Source organism: Rhamphochromis sp. 'chilingali' (genome assembly GCF_963969265.1).
Source record: "Rhamphochromis sp. 'chilingali' genome assembly, chromosome: 2".
NCBI classification, from domain to species: domain Eukaryota; kingdom Metazoa; phylum Chordata; class Actinopteri; order Cichliformes; family Cichlidae; genus Rhamphochromis; species Rhamphochromis sp. 'chilingali'.
Window position 1 is genome coordinate 42,716,291 of NC_137930.1, and position 19,840 is coordinate 42,736,130.

The 19,840-nt window shown below is 40.8% G+C and overlaps 1 protein-coding gene across 1 annotated transcript in view; it reads right to left on the minus strand.

Annotated features, from left to right (window-relative positions):
• Positions 1–1,614: 1,614 nt before the first annotated feature.
• The window catches only part of zc3h18 (zinc finger CCCH-type containing 18), a 57,720-nt gene continuing 39,494 nt past the window's right edge, over positions 1,615–19,840 (minus strand). The window contains exons 13-19 of the mRNA XM_080875757.1: positions 18,417–18,683; positions 13,539–13,655; positions 13,022–13,227; positions 8,416–8,630; positions 6,698–6,797; positions 4,752–4,839; positions 1,615–3,015 (exon numbers count right to left, since the gene is read on the minus strand). Of these exons, the coding sequence (XP_080731883.1) occupies positions 2,805–3,015; positions 4,752–4,839; positions 6,698–6,797; positions 8,416–8,630; positions 13,022–13,227; positions 13,539–13,655; positions 18,417–18,683 (1,204 nt within the window). The 3' untranslated portion in view covers positions 1,615–2,804. The remainder of the gene's footprint in view (positions 3,016–4,751; positions 4,840–6,697; positions 6,798–8,415; positions 8,631–13,021; positions 13,228–13,538; positions 13,656–18,416; positions 18,684–19,840) is intronic.

The following is a 19,840-nucleotide window of genomic DNA, read 5'->3' on the forward strand; positions in this document are numbered from 1 at the left end:
ATACCCCACATAGATCACATAGCTTTGAATATATCTATCTATCCACACACACACACGAGGTACAACACACCTATCTATCTATCTATCTATCTATCTATCTATATGTATGAATAAATAAAATTCCCCTCTCTCCCCTGTGGGCGGTCTATCCTTCAAGCTCGAGTCCTCTACCAGAGGCCTGGGACTTAAGGGTCCTGCGCAATCCGGTGCAGTATCTTTGCTGTTCCCAGGACTGCGCTCTTCTGGACAGAGATCTCCGATGTTGTTCCTGGGATCTGCTGGAGCCACTCGCCTAGCTTGGGAGTAACTGCACCAAGTGCTTCGATTCCCACTGGGACCAGTTACCTTCGCCCCTCACATCATCTCGAGCTATTGATACTTCTCTAGCTTCTCGTGTTCCTTCTTCCTGATGTTGCTGTTATTCGGTATCGCAACATCTATCACTACACTGGGATGTCGTGCTTGGAGAAAACTCCTGAGTTTCTCTGATTGTCATCCCCTATGTAGCCAGTGTATCAGAGAAACTCATGAGAGTTTTCTCCAAGCATGACATCCCAGTGTATTTCAGACCCAGCAACACACTCAGACAAAAACTGGTTCACCCGAAAGACAAAACTCCAAAACACAAACTTAACAATGTGGTGTATGCTGTACAGTGCAGTGAGGATTGCCCAGACCTCTACATTGGAGAGACCAAACAGCCACTTCACAAGCGCATGGCACAACATAGAAGAGCCACCTCCACAGGACAAGACTCAGTAGTCCATCTGCATCTTAAGGATAAAGGACACTCTTTCGAGGATGCCAATGTTCACATTTTGGACAGAGAGGACAGATGTTTTGAAAGAGGAGTGAAAGAAGCCATCTATGTCCACTGTGAGCGACCATCTTTGAACAGAGGCGGTGGTTTACGACACCAACTCTCTGCCATCTATAATCCAGTTTTGAGATCCCTTCCCAGACGCCTTAACGCCCACTCACATCCTGGGCCATCTGACCTCAGGAAATCACATGATAGGGTGGGGCCAGGTTTCACAATGAGCTCACCCGAAACCCTGGCTGACTGTGACCCACACCCGTTTTCACACCTTGGCTCATGTAATTAGGTAGAGGATCATCAGGGGGTTCTTTGTCCCTCTGTGGGGGGTTACTCCCACTGGGCTTAAATCTGGGACTCTCCACCATTTGACTCTTAGAACTGAAGAAGCTTCTTGGATGAGAGGTGAAATGTCTTCAAGCAACTTAAAGAAGTCCAGATGCTTTTCTCTCCAAGCTCCTTAGACTATGATGACCTGGATGACTGAGAACCTTCACAGACATATGGTGTACTACCAGTTAATGCAGTACACCATAGTGTTTGCATCTATCCAAAAGATCGACATAGCCAATGTGACATCAGTCACTGGTTGTTGCACGACTGGCCACTGGCGAAGTTTAGACTTCGATCACTAGGCTCACTTTTCCTCCAGCACCAGGTTTTTCTCTTTGTAGAACTGGTAGTTGCTGAGAAATTGCAGTCAGGACCGCAGTGGTGACTGACACTGCCCTGTCAAAAGCAAAACTATGATAAGATCAGGTATGACCTCACTGTGACCTTAGGAGCAATGCAACGGCTTAACAAAGAAATCGATAGTGACTTTATTAGAGATGGCAGATGGGAATTTCTCAACACTCAATTGTGATGGTTCAATGCTGTGAATAGATTCATGATAATGCGCTAGCTTAAAAAAACATGGACGTTCTTAACAAACATCTGTATGCTGTTTAAATTGAACAATGCCCCTTTGAAATTATTATACATTACTGTGGATCTGTACTGTAACACATTTTCTTTTTTCAACAGTCGACAGCACACAAAGGAACTTGTCTTATCAAAATAGTTTATTTAGAGGCTTTTCTCACAAAAGCAAGACATACGTTGTCTCTAAATGTTCCCATTCCACCTCAGACTCCTCCAACAAAAAATGTGACAGAAAACATTGTTTTATCACTTAAGAGCTAAGAAAACAAAACGTTGGAATTTTTAAAAAAGCAGTACTTCACATCAATGTGGTTTATAATGATATGCTTGAAAGGTTCTGAGCTGTGAAAATGACCACTATCCTAAAACACAGCAAGGAGGCGAGGCATTGGTTAAAGAGGGAGCTGGGCCGAGTATGGATGCTTGTGAACTTGGAGATTTGTACAAAGAAACGCTCTGAGGTCCTGTGGGCTGTTGGTACCCTGTAGAGCTGAGCCAACAGTCACACCACTGCACATACAGGAAAAAGGAGAAAAAAATGCAAGAACAAGACAGTAAAAGAGATAGAAACGGCTCAGTGTTCATAGATCTATTATTCACCACACCATGAGGAAAATGCTTCCATTCTAGTGAGGGAACAAAGTGAGCAGCAGGTAAACACAGTACCCCTTTACTATCCTGTCTCTGCATTATGAAGTCTAAACATATTGCACTCCATTCCTGAGACGTCCCTTTCCTTGCCAAATGCCCAGATGACCTCTTCTATTTGTGAGGTAATATGTGGCTGAGACATTAAAAGGATTTTAACGGGAGCAAACTCGGGAACATGGAAGTGATCAATGTTCGAAAAATGAAGCAGAGCCCATCAAGCCCAAGGTGGTTTTTGTGGCAATTACTTCCTGTTCACTCACACAACAGCCTTTATAACCAAACCATACAACATTTTTACATGTCCATTGGAGATTTGAGAAAAAACAAAACAAAAAACAGTCCACCCTGTGACCCTCATGGTTGCCCAGGCAGACTTTGCATGTGGATGAACAGGTTAGGGCTGTGCTGCCATTTATTTGGCAGGAATCTTTGCTCGTTTACGGGCGATGGCATCTTCCACAGCCTTCAGCTGTTTCAGAAGCTCCTCGCGCCGGGACAGCGTGTTGCTGGGTTTGCTAGAACCCGATCCGGCACCCGATGCTGGACTCGGTGTGACCAGCTTGGCCGATGGAGCTGCTGGGCTTTTCCCAGATGATTTGGGAGGTGGAGACAGAGGACGTTTTCTAAGAAGACAGACAGAGTTAAGCGTTATAATTACCAGCCAAGTGCAAATGAGAATACATGACTAAAAACAGGAAAAGAATGTCTGAGAGCCATTCCCTGCATTCACTACTTCCACTGCTGAATCAGCCTTTGTTTAACAACACTTAAGTTAGATGACAGCACACATCATATCTTCTGTTTTAAACGGGATGTTATGTTGATTCATCAACTATTATAAACCCATTCAGTGTTTATCTACATCTGGGTCTGTTTTAACTGTTAAACTCTTTAATCCTAGTTGTTAAAGCTAGTTATCCACTAACTTTAGTTATAACTAGATCCCTGCGAGTTTCAATAAGTTCAATATAAAACTTTGTCAGCTTTAAAGTAATTACATACAATTCTTAATATCACATATTTAATAGGTTAAATATAGAATCAACCAACCAAAATCAGCCATCTATGAATTAATCTTTTAACATTACAATGATTCAAATACTTTTTAGTCTTTAGACTGCTAACCAAAGTAAAGCAGTTTAAGCAGTAATTGTGAGCTAAAAAAAGGAAAACGCAAACAAAAAAAAAACCTCTATTTGCATATCAGTCAATGACAAGCAGAAACAATTCTCAGTTTTCAGAAACTAGAAGCAGTTTTGTGGAAGCTTTTTTCCATTTCTGGTTAACTGTGCAGATTGAAAACAGCACCTGCTGAGCATCTAATGAACTGTTGACACTGTCCCTGAACCATTTTAAAAATCTTTTGATCAAAAGCCTTTTGGTAAATTAGACTACTGAACAATGTTGATATTGTTTATGATACTGGCCTTTCAGTTAATTAAACAATTACTACTATTCAGGTATACAAAAGTTTAACAATGCCTATAGCATAGTACAGTATTTGATGCTTATTCACCACATAGTAAAAATGATTACCTTTTGCATTTGGGACTGTTGGTCAGACAAAACAAGGAAATGGAAATTGTCCCTTTGATCTCTCGATTTTCACAAGTCTGTTCAGAGTTTCACTAAGGCAATTCCCTGGCCCCAACATAACCCTCTCTGTTATTTCTAACTCATGTGTTAGACATGCCTGCTGACATGCCTCAATTTTGCTCATCAGCTACTGCAGGCTAAAATAGTTAACTAGTGTATATGACCCAGGTTAACCTTGCTGTGTAGCTGGTAAAGTAAACATTACTATCTCTTCATGTTGGAAAAAAACAAACAAACTTGCCACTGTCTCTTCTTTTTGAACTTTCCTATTTCCAAAACCAGGAAACAACTTAACGGGAACATTTATACTGGATGTCCAAAGTGGTATGACATGAATCCATACATTATTCATAATGGAAGTCACAATGAGAGTTTCATGGTGGACAAAACAAATTGTTATTTCAATTCTCTCATTGGTTCTGCCTCTGTGTTCAGTACAGTTCAGTACAAAACAGGATGCTTGATAACACAACGGAATTATTTCATAGAGGGGATTTTGCACAAGAGACAATGCATTCTACAACACGTGCAGGGAAGGTTAACTATCTGTGGCCTGTTCCTCATTTTGGCTTATGAAGTTTGCCAGACCACATGACATGACAGACATGTGTTTGGCCTGAGTCACCATGATCACTGCTGCCTATACAGAGGCTGTACAACATAGAGAAAGGTGATTTAAGAAATTCCACAGTTCTAGCTGAATGTCTTTGTCTTCAGTGAAGGTTTAAAAACCACAGGCCTTCAGCAACAATAAGCCACCAACCTGTCTCCCTGTGGGGGCATGGGTCGCCCTCTGGGTCGATCTATTCGAGGAGAAAGTGGGAGTCGGCCAGGTATCCTCTTATCGCGGCCTAAAAAACACCAGATTAAGAGATAATGAGGCAGACGGACTAAACTACATTTAAGCTTTTCATATGAAAACAGTAGGGGTGCAACGATACACAAAATTGATGGTTCGGTTCGATACTTTGGTGTCACGGTTCGATATTTTTTCAATACAAAAAAAAATGTTCACGCCTTTTTAATTTGTCATTTATTAAAATTATAAATATATATTTTAACTCAAAAGTACAGTTTTTAAATTTAATGTTGCTGAAACAACAAAGTAATAAAAAAAATAAATCTGTCTGATGGAGAAATCACTCATCTTTGGAAAAGAGAGTTTATTACAGAGAAATGTCTCTTTCCAAAATAAAAGCTATACTATACGCTTCTTCTGGGCTATATTCTCAGCAGCATATTAAACATATCAGGTCCCCATAAGGAGAATCATGTGCTAACGGCTGTCTAAATGACTCGGGTAAAGTTTGTAGCATGCTTGTTGTTTTTGTCTGCTTCCACTTGTCTTTGCACTAGGGTGATGTCAGAGTAAATGTGCAGTCATATTCGTTGTGTTCCCACTAGTGCTGTCAGCGTTAATCTGAAATGACGTTAACGCCACAACACGGCAAATCTCTGTTAACGTGTTACCGCGAATCACCCCGTGCGTGGGGCTGGACGGCGTCAACACGTTAACGAGCTAACTGCGCTAACACACTAGTTCCCACCCATGTAATTGAGCATTGCATGGCACATCCAACATACTGTTTTACTTTAGTCCATGAGCTTACCTTCAGGGTCATACGTCACATGAAGACCAAAACAGTTCCAAAGGCCAGATCTGAATGAGGGTGGGGGAGGTTCAATTTGCCATGTTGCAACGAGCTTAGCTACTGTCTTGCTAGCTTGTGCTGCGCTCAGTGGATCTGCGCTCGACAATGCAGCCTAGGCGGAGTAGTCGAACGCAGATCCACTGAGCGCTCAACACAGACAGCATCGACAGAAGAAAAGTTGCTAAAATAAATAAAAAATGTTGTATTGTTCATACATATGCGTACCGAACCGAAAGCACTGTATCGAACGGTTCAATATCGATACGAGTATCGTTGCACCCCTAGAAAACAGGTGCAATTTTCTGGAGCTAATAATGACTGGGCATTCGGGGGGATGTGCAACGATGTGTCTTGTCCTGACTGTTAGATGGTGAACCAGCCCGGCATTCCAAAAGCACCTTCATGCCCATTACTTCTAATGGAGGTCCCTTTTGAGTGTATGGACCTCATTGGGCCATTTCACCAGAGCGCACAAATCATGGACTTTAAAATCTTATTCGGTTGCTCCACCAACCCGTCAGTCTGAGGGTGATAGACGCTGGTCCAAAGAGATTTAATGCCCAATAATTCGTATTGTTCTTTTAGTGTGAGAGACATGAACAGTGTGCCCTGGTCAGTCAGTATCTCGGGGAGATGACCTGAAAACTGAGCTTGCACTACACTCTTTAAAGAAATGGTGCGCAGCGGCACTGCTTCGGGATATCACATTGCACCAAAACTAATACAACGCTAATACAAAGATTTTAAAGTCCATGATTCGTAATTTCATTCATGAAGGATGAACGCAATTGGAATCGCTGGTTAGACCCTCTGTTGTTTACAGGTTCCCCAGTTAATGTTTGGAGTTTTATACCAAATTGAAGAAAACTGGAAGGAAGGAATGAAATTCAGTATGTTCTGGACCTGAGAGCAAAGCTAGACACACTGAGTAGGTTTTCCTGGGAGAATTTGCTCCAGGCGCAGGAATGTTGGCAGCTCCTGTACAACAGAGGGGCTAGGCTCAGGCAAATTTCCCTGGGAGACAAAGTGCTTCTATTTAGTCAGTCATGTTTCTCACCTTTGTCTGGAGACATAGCCATTCTTTTGTTGAGGGGGGAACCTGGCCTGTCTTTGTCTCCAGGCAGGTACCGCTTCCTGTTGCCTTTGTCTCCCTGCTGCTGAAATTGAACAATTCAAACATTCAGGAAAAATTACAGAAACGCAAGAAATGGGTCCATACTGGAATGGAAATCAAGCTCAAGTAAAGAGTCAAGTTGTCTATTGTTTCATGCAAAAATGCAAATAAACTTGCTGAGATGACACTTGCTGGGAGCATAGATACTCTCTATCAGATACAAGAGGAGTGATTGAAGTTGATCAAATTTTTAGGTTAGTTCCTTATTAAGAATGAAATTTGTTTAAAATATTTTCATTAATTTATTCTAATTTTAGGATTTAAACCACAGGCCCAAAAGTGCCACTACTTACATTACGGTTGGAGAAAAATCAGTGTGTTCAAAATGTAAATTTTAGGGTAAATGTGGAGCTCTTCAGTGTGCAGGCTGCAGATCTTTGGCTTTTAAAGAGTTGTTTCAATTCTTCTGATGAGTTTCAGCCAGGATTTAATTCATCATAGCACAGAAACAGCACTAGTGAAGGTTACTAATCTTATGGCCTCTGACAATGGACCGGTCTGTGCTTGGTTTCACAGTACCACCTGACACCACTGAACATTATACTTTGGAGACTGTAACAGACAGTGAATTAATTCAATATTTATTTATTTTTGCGTATTTGTTAGAAACATTTTTTTTTTTATTTTCCTTGAACTGCATACTGTGAAGATGAACGTACTTTCTTCTGTTTGGTTACAATTGGCAATGAGGTGCATTCAGTGTGTCTCTGTTAGTTTGAGTTTCCATGTAAAACGTGATAAAACAGGAATTTATGTATGTACACTCGTATTTGCTGCGTTAATCTTGGTAACAATGTTTTGTTTTTTTTAAACCATGTCTCACGTGATGGTGTAAATCATTTTATTTTCACTGAGTATGTGAGACAGGCTAAAAGAACATGATTGTTTTATGCTTAGGAAACTTGAGATTTCTAAATACAGTTGCTTTCATTTTTTTTGTCCTCACAATAACAATGCTGAGTGATCCTGTTGGTGAGCTTGGAATAACTGATCTGTAAACAAAGAACTTCTCCTTGTGGTAACTAATGGCAGTAACAGAGACTATAATACACCATTTGGTTTAATGGTAATGCATTCCACCAGCTTGAATCATCATTTTTTAGATAGATTCCAGTCTGTAAGCATACTGCTTTTTCTTAAACTCAAAAGCTAAGTGACAAGTTGGTCAAGATTCTTTTCACGCTGTACATACTTTCCTTATACATTTTTAATTAAAAATATTGTATACATTCCATTTATGATGGAGATGACACCCAGTTATGTTTATCAAGCCAGATGCCACACTGATAAAGGTTATAGTTGGGCCTGGATCAGGCGACCCTAAACCATCTATTAGTTATGCTGCAAAAGGTTTGTGTTGTTGGTGAATCTCCATGATTCACAGAGTCATGATGTCTATTGTGTTGATGCTAGTATGGATTGTCAGAGTGCGTCAATAGAGGCTAATTTTCACTTGTATAGATGTCAGAAAGTACATTTTCTTTAAGGACTTATTATTTTGAACATTAAAGGTTCACAAAAAGCCATTAGAAACAAAAAAGGTGAGGTTTTCTGATTGAGATAACCAGACTCCTTTAAATGTAAGAAAGCAGAATATTAACCTTGTTAAGCAGGGTGAGCTTGATGTCTCTGTGGGAACTTGAACTGCCATAGTTTCCAGGGGGGCCCATGGTGCCAGGTGGAGGATGTACTGGGTGCCCCCCCCTGTTACCAGGCCCTGCTCTGGGCAAGGGATTTCCTTCTCTGGGTGGGGGACCAGACTGGTCAATCTTTCTTCGATCTTCTCTGAAGGGTTCATCCTTTTTCGATGGTCTTTCTTTAATGATGAAAAAAGAAATATGAGAATGTCATGTGTGCAGACCCAATGTCTGATTGAAACACATGAGGACTTACACGTAAGCTCCCAGTTTATCAAACCCCACTGAGCAGTCCTTCCCATTAAATCTAACCTCTCTTCTGCCTCTCCTGCAATGTCTTTCTTATCTTTCTCCATCTCTGAGTGATTAGTGGAAGCTAGCTAGCTTTCTTTTCTCTCTCTGTGAAATATAGCAGCTAGACCTTTAGCTAGCAGTACACTGTGCGACAAACTGCACACAAACAGTTTGTGTGTTTGCTGATGTTTGTTGAGCTAATTGCTGCTCTTCAGTAGCACTAGCTAGATGCTGAAGTACCACAACCGCAATTTACGGAAAGAGCTGTCTCTATTATCTGAGGTGGCAGATGTCTTTTAACTCATTCACTGCCATTGACGTCTATAGCCGTCAATTGCAGTGAATGAGTCAATGGGTTTAACTCATTCACTGCCAATGGCTGGCAGTGAATGAGTTAATATCTGTCAGACAATGCTCAGGATTTTCCTACAACCTGTTGTGGCTAGTGCTATATCCTCTATGCCAGGGGTTGGCAACCCTGGGCATGTGTGCCACAGCTGGCATGCAAAGGGTTAACTGATGGCACGACCATAGCTGGACTGGCCATCAGGCATACCGGGCATTTACCCGGGGGGCCCATCGTGATTTTTTGTTTTTACGGGCCGATGTTTTTTGTTTTTTTTGTAACGTACAAACAATGAAAGATAACTCAGTTGTTTGGTGGTGGCTATGGTGGAGCTTTCACAGAGGCCAGCAGGTGGATGAGGGAAAGGGGAGGCAGGAGGAGAGCCCTGAGGCAGCCGCCGGTCCGAGTATCAGGTGAACTAAACTTCAGGTAAGAAGTTATGACCTGCAGTCTATCTGTGTCAGATATAAACCAAGTTTAGCTGGAGTTTATTTTTGTTGTGCTGACTTTTTACAGTCAGTTACAATAACTCATATCGCGTACTAGCTAGCATGACAGAGTTTCTATACAGCTGGGTGGGTGCTATGATGTTACTGATGTTGAACTTTATTTTAGTCACAAGGTTAGTTATTAGAGTTGCCAACCTTTCTGTAAAAAACGGAATCGTCCCGTATTCAGAGAAAATATTACGCGTTTCGTATTGAGGTGAGAAGGAACACAGTTTGTCCCGGACTTCAAGACACAAAGCTGGAGTTATTCTGTGTCTTTGCTGCACAGCTGCCTCGTCTTCTCTCATCCTCTCCCCCTCTCTCTCCTGTTGCTACTTCAATCATGACACTGATCAGTGATCAGCTGATCGGCTTTTCTGTCTTGTTTTTTTTAATCACCCACTTTGCGCTAGAAAGAGGAAACTGCCGGATGTCGCGCTAAACAACAGCAGCACATTTAAGCTTGATCAGTTGTTGTTAGAATTTATTTAATATTAATTTCTAGTATCAGCTGATGTTTGCTGGAGCCACAGCTGTAAAAGCTGCTGGTCATGATACCGGTTTGGTTATCTGGTGAGAGGGAAACATGAAGATGAAACCAGGAGATGTCCTTACTGAATCATCAGAGCTGTGATGGAGAAACAGGTTTACCTTTTAGGTGACATGAATGAGTTGAAGGGAAGTTATGAACTCTTTCTGAGAGACAAATAACACCAGGATCTGTTTCTAAGTAGCTGACAGCTGGTAACTGTGCAGGGGCGGGTCTAGCAAAGTTTTGCCAGGTAGGGCATTAACAGGGAAAGGGGGGCACAAAGAAATACGTTTCTTTCTTATTCTCATTTAAAATGTCTAGCTTTTAATAAATGATGATCAGAATCTTACAACCAAAGTTTTCGTGATGATGATGTAAAATGTATAGAAATCACACATATACCAACAAGACTACATCACTGTCACAACAGTGTTTGTTTTCATTCAAAGGCTTTATGGCTTTTCCTATAATGGAGGTGGTGAGTGACAGGAGAACGGCGGCTAAGCTGTCATCCCTGTTGGACAACGTCTCCCACCCCATGCAGCAGACTGTGACAGCACTGAGCAGCTCCTTCAGTGGGAGACTGCGGCACCCACGGTGTGGGACGGAGAGATTTCGCAGGTCTTTCCTCCCCACTGCTGTCAGACTCCACAACAAAGACTTTAACTGAACAAACACACACATCCACACATGTGCAATAACACTAAGTGCAATAATCTTTTCTGGCATCGTTGTATTTTTACTCAGTTGTATATAGCATTCGTATTCTATTTTTATCTTATTGTATATTTTTATTCTATTTTATTCTACTGTATATAGTATATTATTTTATTCTATTCTGTACAGCTGTGTACTGTATTTATTCTTATTGTATTCTAATTTTTGCGTCATAACTTTTGCACTGTCCACTTCCTGCTGTGACAAAACAAATTTCCCACGTGTGGGACTAATAAAGGTTATCTTATCTTATCTTATCTTATAATACCTGGTGGGCCGGTCTCTAGTCAAAATGCCCGGGCCGATTTTTTGTCCCAGTCCTGGGCACGACACGCAGTGAATTAATCTGAGAGGGTGCATTAAAAAAAATAAATGGCGGTGCACATCGCAAATTAGCTCGCATAGACACATTAGTTGTGCTGCTTCTTAATGATGGTATCTTAGCTAACAACCCCAACTACCAGATTCAACTTGTAATTGGCTAAAAATAACTTAGCCTACCGGTGAGAGGGACGTTGCTAGCTGGCAGTTTTTTCAAGCGATGTTGAAATTTCCACATTCCGACACTTCAAATGCTTCAGGAGCTGTTTGCTCAGCGCAGCATCAGCACCACGGAAATACACGGATACAGCCAAAGACTTGAGACAGAATTCACAATGCGTTTTCAGGACTTTCAGGTGTATGGACCAATGTTTTCTTTTCTGATCAAACCAGAAAGCTTTAATGAGCAGCTGGATTTGACTCGCATTAACTGGCTGGACACAGAGGACATCGAAATGCAGCTGACTGAACTGAAAAGCTCGACTCTGTGGGTCAAGATTTGCAGAACTACGAACACAGCTGGAATCTACAGCTGTGCATGTTCATGGAGCTGCATTTTCACCTGCTGTGCATCACTACCTAACAAGTTTAACTGTCTTCAGAACATTGCAGAGGCCCTATTGACAGTATTTGGCTCTACATGTCTGTGTGAGCAGATTTTCTCTCACATGACTGTCCTCAGGTAGCCGTCTGAATGGTGGACACTCAGTGACCTATTTCTCTGAGTGGGAGACCAGAGATCACATTAACATGTGTATCCCTGTATTAACAAACATGCCATATTGGCCCAGTTTATTTTTCTTATCATTATTGTGAGGAGACCATAAATAGCATTTGCACTTTCTGTTGTATTTGCTGTTATGGAGTTCTTGTTATGGATAAAAATTGTCTTTTTGTGTTTCAAAATAGCTGATAACTATTCGATGATAGCTGCCAACATCTGCAAACAAATACATTTGTATAAAGTTGTTCTATATAGTGTGTAACTGTTAATATAGAGCATTATTAAATTTATTACTAATGCAATCATATTGACTTCTGAGGAAATTGTAGATGGCACTCATCATCAGAAAGGTTGCCGACCCCTGCTCTATGCTGTTGCAATGCTGGGGAAGCAGGTTGAGGGGTCACAGATGCCAACAGACTCATTAAACTGATCCACAAGGCCACTAGCATTGTGCGGATGGAGCTAGGGTTTCACAAGATGATGTCATAGAGGTGGATGTTGTACAAGATAAGGACAATGCTAGACAAAGAGACTAAGATGACCTAAATGTGCATCACAGCGTCATAGGAAATAATTTCTGCCTGTAGAAATACACGCCCACAATAGGTGAGTGTACTTCCTTTTTACCTTGACTGTGTTCAACTAAATCTTTTGTCTCCTTTCAACCATAGTGTTTGTTCTGGCCTCATCTCTCTGTGCTCTCCTTCTTTCCCTCACCCCCCAACTGGTTTCAGCAAATGGCTGCCCCTCCCCGAGCTTGTGTTCTGCTTGGGGATTGTGTCACTGGGGTTTTTCTGCCATTACAGGTCTTTGCATCAGACTGTTGTGAGGAACTGTCAGCTACATGAACTGAATTCATTAATTCCAGTTGTATTTAGTAGTAAACCATTTTTTAACGTTAAGACCAACCGTTTCAGATTTAATTTCGAGCTGTTAGATTAAATAAAATTATACTTAACAAACCTTGCTTAAAATTAGACGTATGAATATGGGCTACGTAAAACTGAGAAAGGTCAAACTTTGGGAAGAAATTGGGGTTGAAAAGAATCAATCTGTTATGTCCAGCAACACTACATTTATGTTTGCATGATAGGCTGTTGGGTCCTGTGTTCCAGTTGAATGGGTGTTAGGTGGCTTGTACTAACCCCTATTCTTGTCTCTTCCATGTGGGGACCGATCGCGTGGAGGCCCTCGCTCCTTGCGAGGGTGATTTGGTGTGGGTGAGCGTGAGCTGGCAGAGGATACTGGGCTGGCCAGGTCGGCATACATGTCATCTGAGTCTGCACTGCGTACAGAGCTGCTGCTGGATGACGCTGATGACACAGACGACACGCTGCTCACACTAAGTGATCTGCAACAAGAATTGACAGGTTGCCCCGTGAATACACAAAACACCATACCCAAACACAAAATACAAAGCTTGAACAACAACTGTCATACCTGGATTTTCTGTAGGATTTTCCAAGAGAGGCAGAGCATGAAAGCAAGAGAAGAGAAAATATAAATTACTGAAATATAAATTACTGATATTAGGTTGCATTGCGAGTAAATACAGATCAATAAGGGCCAAGGCAACAGATAAATAAGATATGATAGTAATAATAGTACTCAACTCTTAACTGGCAAAATGCAGTACTCAGGACAATGACTGTGAATAAGTACCTGGATTTCCTGGATCCAGAGTGTGATCTTGAGAGGGTGTTGGATGAGGATCTAGATCTGGAGCTGGAACCAGTATAACTGCTACCACTTTCACTAATACTCCCACTCATAGTTCTCCTGCAGCACATACAGAGACAGAGCTAAGAATGCAAAAAGGTTTTGTTTTTTTCTAAATAAACGAAAACCAGAGTAAGACAGGAATTTATTCAGTAGCTTTCACACAAGCAGATCATCACCAAAAAAAGAAACCTGAAGGAGAGTACATGCTAGTACATCTAATTTATTATTGACAAATGTTCTCTTGTTAATGTTCATTCTGGGAGACTTATCAAGTCACCACCCTCATTATCATCAAATAAATCATTGCTCATTGATGTATTTTTCTAACTAACATGCTGGATAATCATATTTGCAAATGATGTCAGTGTAGCTGCTGTCAATCGAAGCTCCCAAAATGAAGACCAAAAGTAATTTTTCAATGAGATTTTAAGGATTTCTGTGAGCAAGTTTTAACATTTTTGTGCGCAGAGTTAGGATGGAATGGCACAATGTACAGTGCGAGCTGAAATGATCAGAACTGATTATAATGCAGAAGTCTAAGCCCATTTTAAAGGAAAATAGCTTTTAGTGTGACTGTTTTTAATGTTGCTAATAAGGGTTATAGAAAGCAGACTAATCCTCTAGAACAGGGATGTCAAACTCATTTTACACCATGGGCCACTTACAACTCAGTTTGAGCTCAACTGGGCTGGACCAGTGAAAACTTTTATGAAGAAGTTGAACTACACATATAATCCCTGAGATATCTAATATACGAAAAAGTGCAATTTCAACAGTACATCTCAGTTTTTCAACATGATAAAGAAATGCTGTTTTTTAAGATAAATGAAAGAAACCTGTCAGTGACTCTTTGGACTTAGATTGTAATAAATAAATGTGTAAAATTCCAGTGAAGGTTCTGGTAGTTTATTCTTGTAATGATAAAACAAAGGTTCTGTTAATTCACATAGAATTTCCTTGTGTTAATATTATTATTACTTTACAACAAACAAAAATGTATGAATGACCATTAACAAGGTCTTTATCAGTAGGAAAAGCTGTAAAACCTGTGAAAATGGAGTCAAGGTTATAATTGGCCATTTTTGACATTTATATTTCACCTTTAAAAACTGTTGCCTCGCCTTGTTTGCTGTCACTCTTTTCAGCACAACCTCATAGCTGACTTTTTAGGGTTTTTTTTTTTCTTCTTTCATTTTGACATACTGTTTTAGCACAATGGACATAACATCAACAAAAATGTATCAGTTGGAACATGAGTTCTTTCTGAGCTAAATAGGTGGACACAATTATCTTGCTACTATCTCCCTACTAAAAGTCAACACTGGACAATGTTTGGCTCTTAAACAGCAAATCTTATTCCTCTGCATCACTTTTCCCTCGTCAAATAAAACCAAAATGCTGTAAAATGCAGTGCAAGTACGGCTGCAGTTACTGATTACGTTTTGTGAGCGTATTCTACTGATTATTCCATTGATTAATTGGATAAGAAATACTTCCTAAATAATAGTAATAACAATAAATAGTATTCATATAAATAATATATTCAATATTATTTAATATTCGATAATGAGCAATAATAGATATTCACCAGAGAAAAGTCATAGGTCTTTCAAAATGAACTGGTCATTGCTTTGTATTTTAGAAATTGAGTGAGCATTTTAGAAATTAAAAGATTTTAAAGACAAAGGCAAAAAAAAAGAAAAAGAAAAGCGCACATGCAATTTAAACTAACGCATTAAAAAAATTGCCTATGCTCTGTCTTTAATTGGAGGTAAAAAGAGTTTTGACAGTATCACATCTCCTGGATGAGGTGGATTTGGTGTATGCTTGGCACCACTTTACTTGTGTGGGTAAGGAGGCGACCACACGCCACATGACCGGAGAGCAGCAGCCGAGTCCTTCCCATACAGTAGGATACAATATGAGACCACCTTTAGCTTTTCTGTTCCATAAATACACTACTTAAAGCGTAGTCACTTACAAGTGATACAAGCAAAAATGAAGTGGTGGAGTCATAGCAAATGCTGTATGGTACAGTCTGTACAAGACGTCTTTGTGACAATTTTGGTAATTAGATTCTAGTAATGCCTTTTTAGTCCTGTACTGAGAACCAGTTAGTGAATATCTGTGAGTATAGCCCCTTTTCCATTAGTACGGATTGACTCGCCACAGTTTTCGGGGGTTTCCATTAGGTTATAGTACCAGGTTCTAAAATGGTGCGTGCTTGGCAGGGTTTCAAAGCGATCCAAGAAAGTAAAACGTGACGTCGTCCTCCAATGTAGAGCACCCCTTGCTGCACTCCACAGCATACACCATGTTGATTACTTTATGTTTGGGAATTTTGTCCTTAGAATGAAGTGGTTTTTGTCTGAAGGTGTGGCTGGGTCTAAAGTACACTGGGACGTCGTGCTTGGAGAGGATTTTCCTGAGTTTCACTGATTAACCTGTTACATATAAGGGATGACAATGTTATTCTGTTTGTCATTCTTTTTCTCCCATTTGCCAATTTGATGAAAGCACAAGTGGGATAACCACATTTTTTAAAGACCTTTCTTCACATCTCTGTGTTCCTTTTTTTCCCCTTCTGCATTAGAGCAAATGTTTTCTGCCCGGTGTTGTAGGGACCTGATTACTCCAAGTTTGAGTTCCAGCAGGTGGTGGGAGTCAAAGAGTGGGCACTATTCTGTGTGTGTGTGTGTGTGTGTGTGTGTGTGTGTGTGTGTGTGTGGGGGGGGGGGGGGGGGGGGGGGGGGGGGGCTTTGTGTAAACTTCAATGTTGAGGCTTCCAATCTCCTCAATGTGCACAGCACAGTCCAGAAATGTCAAACTATTATCCTTTGTATCTTCCCTGGTGAACTTTATATTTCTATCCAATGAGTTGATGTGAGCAGCGAGGGTTTCTGCTTCTTGGGTTTTGATTATGACCCAGGTGTCATCCATGTGTCTGTACCGGTGACTAGCCTTATTCTGTATTTTACTCAGCCAACTTGATAGTCAAGCTTGCTAGCCTTAGCCAATACTGTAGAACGACACTAAATATAAAACGAAAAAGGTAAATAATAAAAATAAAAGATAAGATAATTCAGAACCCCTGAAACTAATCTTTTATATACAGTTTAATCTAAATTTAAACATCTAGGTGACCAGTCACGCCCATCTATACTCTTTTTAATACTGCAAGTTTAAGTTTAAACCATCGTGTTGAAGAGGCAGACAAAAAATTACACCCCTAGTTACATCATATATATATCGGTTCATCAGAGTGAAGTTAAAGGAAGGGAAGTAAACATAATAACAAGCGCCTGAACTGGTTTTCCTGGATTATTTCCACATGTAACTCAATCAGCCCACAAACTTGCACCCACACACCCACACACCCACACACACACACACACACACACACACACACACACACACACACACACACACACACACACACACGAAAACAGCCTTGCACACACAGACTGTTCTTCCCTGCCCTTTTACTCTTCTTCCGCTTTGGCTGATGTTGCTCTCTCACACACTCTCATAAACAAACACAAACATAAGCGTACAAAAGAGAGGTTTTTCCTCAAACTATGTACCCACTCACTCGCCCACGTGTGAGCTCTATGGTCTTCCCCCAAAGTGGAATACATCTGCATTATCACTTACATTACAAAAATATGCAAATAAGAACACAGTTCTCCTTACTGCAAATGAAACGTTTAAACAACGCCGTTCACTGTTTGTGCACTTCCTTGAAAACGTGAGCAAAATAGACATGGTGGGCCAACATGCTGCCATCCACCTACACACACATGGAGAACATCCAAAATGTTTTATGCTCACTTGAGAATTTGGCAGGAGCCACACATTTAAGTAACAGAATGACAAATCTAAGTACCATAAGAGTTCTGGAAGGGCCTGAGGATTAATAACTAAGACTAAGAACTAAGAGTTCTTTTTTGTTGAACTGTTGCAGTCAGACTTCACTTAACATACAATTTCTTCTTCTTTTGACTGACATCTTTAGGGGCTGTCACAGTACATCATCTGCTTCTGTCTCTCTCTTTGTTCTGTGTGAAATAAAGAATAATATGGGCTACTCTTGTTTATGTTTGTGCTTTTGCTGGTCATTTCCTTTTGCACCCCCAAAAAAGAAAAAAGAGAGTAAAACAACAGACTTCAGAAAAAAAACATTGAAATACCTGGAACAGAGTATTAGCTCTTTGGTTTTTGTTTTTTCTTTGCCTTTCTTCCTTGTCATAGTGAACTCTGTCACATTTTTTCCTGTTCAAGCCAACTTTTCATCTAATCATCATTTAACCTAACACAACTGAGACTGCTCTGTTAGCTTCATGAAGGACATGTTATGTGTGTCACAACTGAACCATCCTTTCCCAATTCCCAAAGAAAAGTATAGCAACACAGATTCCAAGCTGTGTTTAAATTTTAACATCAACAGATTAATGCAGTCCTCTTATTTTATGCTGATTCATTGACATTGCATTGCCTCATAAATGTCTTGTATCTAGTTAAATGTCAAACCAAATTAGGTGTGCAGACAACTTTTCCTGATTCTTGAAATAGCTTAAATTCCTTTTTCAATGTCATCTTTTTTATTTATTTATTCATTCATTCTAAATAAGAAGCAAAATCCACAACAGGCCCTCCATGGGTTTGTATCCAGGAGCCTCTTGCTACAAAACAACACTAGTAACTTCTCCTAAAGCCAATAATCTTGTAATAGATCATGTCAAATGTATAAGTGTATAACCATTTTTGTGAATTTCTGTGTCCTGTAAAACAAAACAAGCTTTAAGATGAGATGCTTACCTTCGAGGAGGATGCTGCTGTCGCTCCTTCCGCCTGCCTTCCCTCAAGTTGACAGGTTTTCCAGGTTCCCTGGGTGGCAGGGGTTTGACTGCTCCACCAGCTCCTGCACCTCCAGCATCTCGTGGATTGTTAGGAGGCTTTCCTCCATCTGGCAAGGGTTTGGATGGTCTGGACTGCAGTCCTGAAGGCATAGAAGGGCTGGAAGCTTTTTTCATGGGAGGCCTGTCCCTGCGAGGAGGGGGCATGGCATCCTGCTTCAGTGGTATGCTAGGGAAGGAAAAGGGATCTTATAGGTATACAGACAGTAATGGCAGGCATGTGATAGTAGCTAGTAGTGGTGCAACGGATGAAAAATCTCACGGTTCGGATTGGATAACAGTTTTAAGTCACAGATCGGATCAATTTCGGATCAGCAAAAATAGAAAAAAAAGACAAAAATTCGACTTGCCATTTATTTATTTAAGTATTTTTTGCTTATTAAAAAACATTCAACTGAAGACTCATTCCACGCACTTATATAAAAACAAATTAAGGTGCAATATGGACATTATGGACCATGCTGGGCAGCCTCTGCATCCTCTGCACACAGCCATAAAGTCTGTTTAGGGAAAGGTTGCTTCTCCCAAAGTCAAGAACCAGCAGACTTAAAAAGTCCTTTGTCCCACAGGCCATCAAACTGTCTAACTCCTCGCTGGAGGGGAGACGGAGGGGAAACGGGGACAAAGGAGGGGGGAAAAAGTAGCTGTAGTGCCTTTTCACTGTGCAATAGTTTTTGTTAATATCCAACGGTGTAATAGACTCACAATACTTGAAATGTGCCGTTCCCTTGTATTCTTATTCCTATTTATTGTATTTATGCCTTTTGTGTTCTCTGTATTTATATATGTGTATATATGGTATATTTCTGCTCACATTCTGCAACTTCTGTCGGTGCTGTGCTACTGGAAACTGAATTTCCCAGAGGAAACCACCCGAGGGATAAATAAAGTTTCATTTAATTTAATGTAATCTATAGGGCAGTACAGGGCTTGTACCTACCACTCCGCTGTGATATAACGAGCGGTCACGGTCACGTGGCTTTCCGTTGCCCTGGAGGTCCACCCATTTGTAGTTAGAGCAACAGAAGATGCCTGGGACAGTGCAGCCATAACTTTAAACTTCTCCTGCTCATACCTGCTTGGAACGATCTTGTCGCTGAAGTGGACGCGCAACGAGATATCATAGCGTGGCTCAAGCACGTTCATCACAGTTTAAACCCCTTGTTTTGCACAACGGAATACGGCCTCCCGTCTGCAGCTAAACACCCCAATAGCCCAGTCGGATTGGGCAGCAAAGGGCTGCTTAAATGCCGCAAACTCCTGTACTCCGCTACTTGGACCGCTGACCATAACTACCGCTCGACAGACTGACCACGCGCACCACAC